At 37.6% G+C, this 7,512-nt stretch overlaps 1 protein-coding gene across 5 annotated transcripts in view; it reads left to right on the top strand.

Annotated features, from left to right (window-relative positions):
* The window catches only part of Immp1l (inner mitochondrial membrane peptidase subunit 1), a 47,114-nt gene extending 40,597 nt beyond the window's left edge, over positions 1 to 6,517 (top strand). For all 5 annotated transcript variants that reach the window (XM_050147035.1, XM_050147032.1, XM_050147034.1 and 2 more), the window contains 2 exons: positions 5,136 to 5,246; positions 6,350 to 6,517. In XM_050147035.1, coding sequence (XP_050002992.1) covers positions 5,136 to 5,246; positions 6,350 to 6,418 — 180 coding nt within the window. In that variant the 3' untranslated portion in view covers positions 6,419 to 6,517. The remainder of the gene's footprint in view (positions 1 to 5,135; positions 5,247 to 6,349) is intronic.
* The last annotated feature ends 995 nt before the right edge of the window (positions 6,518 to 7,512 follow it).

The raw sequence follows: 7,512 nt of genomic DNA, 5'->3' as shown, positions 1-7,512 counted from the left end.
AAATATAATAATATAAAGAATACCAGCAATGAACATGTTTGCTTATATATGAGATATAGTATTTATTATCTTTTGTAGTGCTTGGAACTAAACCAGGGCCTCACATGCTAGGCAGACCCTTTACCATTGGGCTGTACCAACAGTCTGGTTGTGTTCTTCTTCTTCTTCTTCTTCTTATTTTTTTGGTTTTTCGAGACAGTGTTTCTGGTCTCAAACTCACAGAGATCTGCCTGCCTCTGCCTCCCGAGTGCTGCTGGGATTAAAGGCGTGTGCCACCACTGCCTGGCTGTGTTCTTATTTTTAAAATGAACTCAGTACCACACTTGTAGACATTATGGCCCCATTGAAATTGTATGCATAAATACAAAACATTTTAAAATCAATAGCTTTTCTGATTACTAATAAGGAACTTGCCGAAAACAGAAAACAGAAAATTAGTCCTATTGAAAACAGCTTTAGAAACAAAAACTACAAACAACCAACGTCTACTGAAATACTTAGTAATGGTCTTAACCAAGATACTTAAAGAATTTTACACTGAAAAATTCAAATTCCTAAGTGCATTGAGGAAAACAGGAATATGATGAAAAAGCCTCCCATTCTCATGGATCACCACAGAAAAGCAATCTCCATCAAAATTGTGATACTTTTTTTTCTTTTTTACAGAAACATAAAAGATAACCTTGTAATTCATATAGAAACAATTTCCTCAGTAGTCTAGGCAAACATGAGCAAAAAGAACAGTGCTGGAAGTTACTACACCATCTATTTCAAGTTGACTGCAGAACCATATTGGCAAACTGAGCATGGTACCGGTTCAAAGACAGACATGGAGATTAGTGGGATACAAGAGAGGACCAAGTTCCAAACCCATGCACCTATAACCACCTGATTTTTATTTAATTATTTCTTTTTACTAAAATACCAAAAGCATTTTTTTTTTCAAAAAAAAAAAGTGGTATTGGGAAAACTGGGTAGCCATTTGCACAAGAACAATGCTAGATTACCCAAGCCCCCTGAAAATGCTTGATAACCCATCTCTTGCACAATAGTCAGTTCTCAATGCATTAAAGTTCTTCATGTAAGACCTGAGGTTTGGAAAGGATTAGTGGAAAAAAAAAAACGCTTGAAGATACAGGCATGGAAAAGGTCATTCTGAAACAGACTCCAATAAGTCAGGTAATAATTGTCAAGAACTAACAAATGGGACTGCATGATGTTAAAAAACATTTTTAAACAACAAAATACCCAAGTGAAGAGACAGACTACAAAATGAGATAAAATCTGGTAGCTATACATATGACAGAGAATATCTAAAATATATTTTAAAAGCCTCAAAAACTATTAATCAAAACAGATAACCCAATCAATAATGAGCTAATAAAATGAAGAGACAATCTTCAAAAAATGAAGTGGAAATAGCCAATCAACATGATAAATTGTTTAACATCTTTAGCCACTAGGGAAACAGAAATTAAAACTTCATTGAGTTCCCATCTCACCCCAGTTAGGATGGTTATCATTAAGAAAACCAACAAACAAAAAACAAATATTGGCAAGGGTGTGGGACCATTTTTATACTGCTGATAGGAATGTAGATTGGACTAGCAGCTATTCAAATCATAATGGAAGTCTCTTCAAAGAGCTAGAAATAGGACTATAACATGATCCAGCTATCCTATTTATCCTAAAGCACCCTGAGGCAACCTACTACATTCATGTGTGTTGCATCACAGTTCACAATAGCCAAGTTAATGGAATAAGCCTCTGCATCTGGCAAGAGCTGCATGTATAAAGAACGGTGTATATACACAATACAGTTATATTCCGGTATGGAAGAATAAATTCATTTGCTGGGGAAATGTATGCAAGTGGGGATGGCTATATTGACATAAGTCTAATACATGAAGACAAATATTGTATTTTTTCTTAATTGTGATCCCATATTTATACATGCATAAAACTCTGTATATGCTCTTATGTCACATATGCATATGTGTATAAACAAGTTTGGCCTGAAAATAAAAGGGAGACTAGAAGAAGGGAGAAGAGTAGTATGCAGGGGGAGGGGTTTCAGGAGTGGAGAAGAAGAGCAGGTATGATCAAAGTTTATTATATGCTTGAAAGAAATTATCCATAAGAAATCTAACACTATGTACAATGAATATATATCAATAAAATATAATTGTATATATCCTACAAACATACTATTTAAAGTATCTGAGTATGTCAAGATAAAAGATCCATACTTAAGGGATTTTCCTTTCATAAGAGATGCTCTTGGATTAAAGGGAACATGAGTAATGACTGTCTCCTGGGTCATCTATGTTCCATGAAGCATCGAGTCTGAGATTATCCCCTTACTATAAATAGATGCATGTGCAGTAGCTATGCGAGAATTGGACAAACAGGAGCCAGCACGTCACATATAGGCCACTACTTTTCCTTTAACATCAGTAACAGTGTGTATTCACAATAGAATGTTCTAAAAGATCACATGAAATAAAACATGCATTGTTTTCTTGTTCCTCTTTTATGCCATCCCTTGTGAGCCCAGATCACATCCTTCCAAAGACTCCTGGAGCTACGGACTGGGTTTCTTTTTTAATTAGCTATTTCTATTATTTTGTGTGAGTGTTTTGCCTGCACGCATGTCTATGCACCATGTGCATGCCTGGAGCTCATGGAGGCCAGAAGAGGGCATTGGATCCCTGAATCTGGAGTTACAGATAGTGATGAGCAGATGTGGGTGCTAGGATTCAAAACTGTGTCTTCTGCCAGAGCAGCTCTAACCTGAATAACATCTCCTGCCCTCTGTTTCTTCTAGAAGACTATTTTCTGTAATTGTATTATCCCAAAAATTGCATTTTCTTTGTCTGTTTCCAAAGAAACATGTTACAGCTACGACAAAAGTAGGTCATTCTGCATGAAAGGAAGGTCTACTTACAAATACTTACCTCTAGCAAATACTTGAGGCCCCACTCTGGTTGAGGTGCTTTATGGAATTGAACTCACATGTTTATAAAATAAAATAAGAAGCAACATACAGGTAAGAGGTAAATATTTAATATATAAATCTATAATCATGTAGAACATACTGTAAAAACTACAAACATTGTGAGAGATCACAGCCCGCTAATATAGGCAGGTCTATATTATATTACATGTGAAACACTTGGAGGTTGGCAGGAAAGCTGAGGTTATGAGAACCATTGTATGCAAAGCAGGTGCAAACACTGCTGAACTGAATGAAATACAACTAGGAAACAAATGTCTAGAATAACCTTCTGCCAGTTGAACCAAAGAAATGTAGTGGGAAGCACAGAAACACTTCCACAATATCAGTGACATAGCAAAGAGCTTTGTAGTTCTTTTGTTGGTTTGTTTTTCTTGGCTTGTTTATTGACGGGGAGGGTGTTGGGGAATGAATGCAGTGTCTCATATATGCTAGGCAGTACTCTGTCACTAAGCTACAGCCAGAGGCCTTACATTGTCGTCTAAATACATAAAAAGAGATTTGGCCTCACTCAAAATTGCAGAGGGGAGAGTATCTGCCTCCATCTTGATGCAGTGATCTGAGCTCAATTCTTATAATTCACAAGGTGGAAAAAGAGCACTGACTGACTCTTCCAAGTTGTCCTTCAACCTCCATAGGCACTCCTTGGCGTGCGCGTGCGCACACACACACACACACACACATACATGTAGAAGTCATTTTTTTGAAAGTTAAGACAAAAGCAAATAAAAATGCAAGGGTACTATTTCTTACAATTAGGTTGACAAAAATTTAATGACAAGGGTAACAAAGTAATAACAAAAATTGAAATCATAACATTAATACCTGCTTGTGTATTTTGTCATAAACAGTGAAAAGAGATATACAAAAGCAGTCTAGGGAGGTAGCTCACTTTTCTACTTAGCCATATTACACTTAATTGCCTTGTCAATCAGTTTATGGTATAGGTACTAGACATGTTAGTACCTCTAGCACCTGAAACTAGTTCCTCTAATCAAGATATCCCAGAAATATAATCTTATGAAAATGAAATTAAAATTTAAATGCTTGTAAGAATATACAAAAAAAATGTGATACAAAAAAAAATTACACTGAACATCCTATTAAGCCCTACCAAAAGTAATGCAGTCTTCCCAATATATTGCTTTAGTCTGGTTAATGAATCAACTTTTCTTGCGTAACAAAAACTATAAAATAATAGCATAAAAAGGTGGTTTACAGATTGCTGCCAGAAAGCACTAAGTTTATATTGAATTGATGTTAGTGGGGGAATGTCTCATATAGAAGGAATGCATTTTTGAAAGGTATCACCTTCTTAATTGAGCAAACACTTAAAACTTTTCACCAGTTTATATAAAGAAGTTATCTTTTTATTTTATTAGAAGGTCACTGTCATTAATTTGCAATTGATGGTTTTATAATAGGTCCTTCTGGTTCTTGATGGTTATTATCAACATATAAGGCAGTGACGATATGGCCTGTACAAAGGCAGGACAGGGGTCTTAATTAGAACTCTGACAAGCCCACTGCAATAAAATGATGAGATTATCCATAATTGATGTCACAATCCATTACCACTTAGTTCATCATGAGCGTTCTAATGGGTCTGGCCTTGGAACTGGCCTCGGGATGTTGCTGACTGGCTGCCCTGCTTATGCTGTTATTACAACAGGAGGGCACATTTTCAGTCAGCAGCCTAATGACCTCTTCTGAAGTCTATTAAATTAATGATGCTGCCACAGTGTTTTCATTTCTTACAACCTTAGTTTGAGGTCTCTACAAACTAATGTTTGGGAACCATTAATAAAGAGATTTTGTAAAATATGGAAACCTTTGATGGTTATTCAATAAGAAATGAACACAAATAGCAATTCTTGTGACACATATAAAGGAAGACTTTAGGATATATGCTCTACTTCCAAATGGAGTCTTTTTTACATAGTGTTTGGGTAGCCCAAGCTATCTTTGAAGTTATGACCCCTACTTTAGTCTCCTGAATGTGAGGGATACTAGGTTCACGCCACAGTGCTGGGCCTTTAAGGATATATTTTTAGTGGTAGGTCCTCTGTTGAGGTTTTCTTGTTTCTAAAAAGGGCCTGATTGTTTTTACTAATTCCAGGTGCCAACAGGTCATGTTTGGTTAGAAGGTGACAACTTACAGAATTCTACAGACTCCAGGTACTACGGACCTATTCCATATGGACTAATACGAGGACGGATCTTCCTTAAGGTATGCTTTAATGCCTAAAATGCCAGTTTTATTCTCTGGGTCAAGGGGTGGTTCTCTCAGATTGAACTTTGAAATCCATGGGCTGCTAAGTTGACTTAACTGGTGCAGTGACTACATTTGATGACCATTTTTTAAGAGCTATGGGCAAAATAGTATCCTCGCCCCTTCCTGCTCCTATGGGAAATAACAGAAGGTTTTAGAATAATATCCAAACTAAACTAGTGGTAGCCTGGGGAGCCTTTGAGTTTATAGAAATCAAATTCTGTCATGTGACTTTTACAGCCATAGTCAGATCTTGGCATTTCAACGAGTATTTCTACAACAGCAGCCCAGGCTTAGTCTACTTGGGATGCAAGTGGACTGCGTCAAATACAGCAAACCATAGGCAGGCATATAATGAATATACATGCCTTGGTTGACATTGCCCAATCTTCAGTGGTTCCTCCATTATTGACTGATGTAATTTTGTTTTGAGACAGAATCTTACTCTGTATTCCAGGCTGGCCTTAAACTCTCCACCCTGTCTCTGTCTCATAAGTGTTAGTGTCATGGGTGTGGATTACAGGTGTGTGTCACCACATCTGCTCCCCCTTTATCAAAAGGCAAGTATATAATGTTCAGAATTCTTTTTGGGGAGCGAGGGGAGGTTTGAAATGGGGTTTCTCTGTAACTTTGGAGCCTGTCCTGGAAACTAGCTCTTGTGGACCAGGCTGGCCTTGAACTCACAGAGATCCACCAGCCTCCGCCTCCCAAGTGCTGGGATTAAAGGTGTGCCACCACCACCGCCTGACTAGAATTCTTTTATACCTAAACAAATGCCACATTCAAACAGCTTTTTAAAGTATCAGGTACCATAGACTGGTAGTGTAACGTATTTGAGAATGGTAAAAGAAGACAGGACTTGACAAATCTATACGGATACACTAAACAAACATAGTTTCTGGTACTATGTTTGAATGTTCCAGGCTACATACAGAAGTTTATTTTCAGAGTAGCCTATGAAGAAAATGCACTGTATATCTCACAGAGAGAATAGGAAAAGAGAACATCAAGATGATAAACAAGTTTCATTAATTATCTTCCACTGTATTTTCATTTTACAGATTTGGCCTTTCAGTGATTTTGGATTTCTGCGTGACAGCCCAAATGGCCACAGATGTTCTGATGATTAGCAAGCATTTACTTTTTTGACTTGATTATTGTCTCCTATTCAAATGAATTTATTACTGCAGCTGAAACCATGAACTTACAAATAAACTATTTGCTACTCAGTTTTATTTCTGTTTTTAAGAGTAAACATCACATTCTGCAATATACAATAACTGAAAGTATTTGGATAAAAATCCCAAACAAGTTTTCCTTCTGGTTTTATGATATCAGAATATCTTGGATGAGAAATCTTAACCTCATATTTGAATTTTGGTGGCGCTTGTACAATGACAGCAATCTGTTCTCAAGTGTGCCTCATATGTCAGCTGTCTCCACCGGTCTGAGACTACGCATTCCCAGTCTGTGTTCTTCTGACAGCACCAAGAGTTAGACAGAAATCAAAGGTGCTCCACAGGGCCTCGGTGTTTGTCACATGCATTCTGATGTACACTGTAAACAACGTTATGTGAAAGAGGCCACCCAGGAATGACATCTAGAGTCTGTTGCAGTCAGTGAGCACTCACTGTAAAATCACCTTCTCCACACCACTGAGGAAAGGAATGGCTCCCTAGTCCTAAATGGAGGCAATTAAAAGTCCAATCTGAATGCCAAGTTTTTAAAGTTTTCTCTTCCTAATTTCCATCTGAAATTAAGATAAGCTGTTAACGAGCTTTAGACACCCAGGGCCAGGATTAGAGTCACGTTTTCTAACACTTGGTCTTCTTTACCAGCTTTCAAATAACATCTGAGTGGTCATAGCCAGTCTTGTTTAGGGCAGAGCACTTTGTTCACGAAATCCCAATCTATGTAAATGCCTGTGAGTGTGAAATAGATACACAATAGGCTACAACTTCAGTGACTCAGGGCACTGTCTTCTACATCAGCTTCCTAATTAGAGACAGCAAGATGGTCCAGCAGGTAAAGGCACTCACCACGAGGCTGAGGACCCAAATATGACTTCTGGGACCCACGTGGGGAAAGAAGAGAAAAATCAGCTCCTCACAGACTCACTTATTGTCCTGTGCTCTAGGCACACACACAGGCACACAAGCACATGCATTGTAAAGATTAAAACAAAAAACAAAACCCTTAGTAACTATAAAGAATAAACTGTAAA

This window comes from Alexandromys fortis, unplaced genomic scaffold, assembly GCF_014885135.2.
Source record: "Alexandromys fortis isolate MF-2015 unplaced genomic scaffold, M_Fortis_MF-2015_v1.1 scaffold_12, whole genome shotgun sequence".
In the NCBI taxonomy this organism is placed as follows: domain Eukaryota; kingdom Metazoa; phylum Chordata; class Mammalia; order Rodentia; family Cricetidae; genus Alexandromys; species Alexandromys fortis.
Note: the sequence above shows the minus strand (reverse complement) of the source record. Positions and strands in the feature narration are given on the sequence as shown.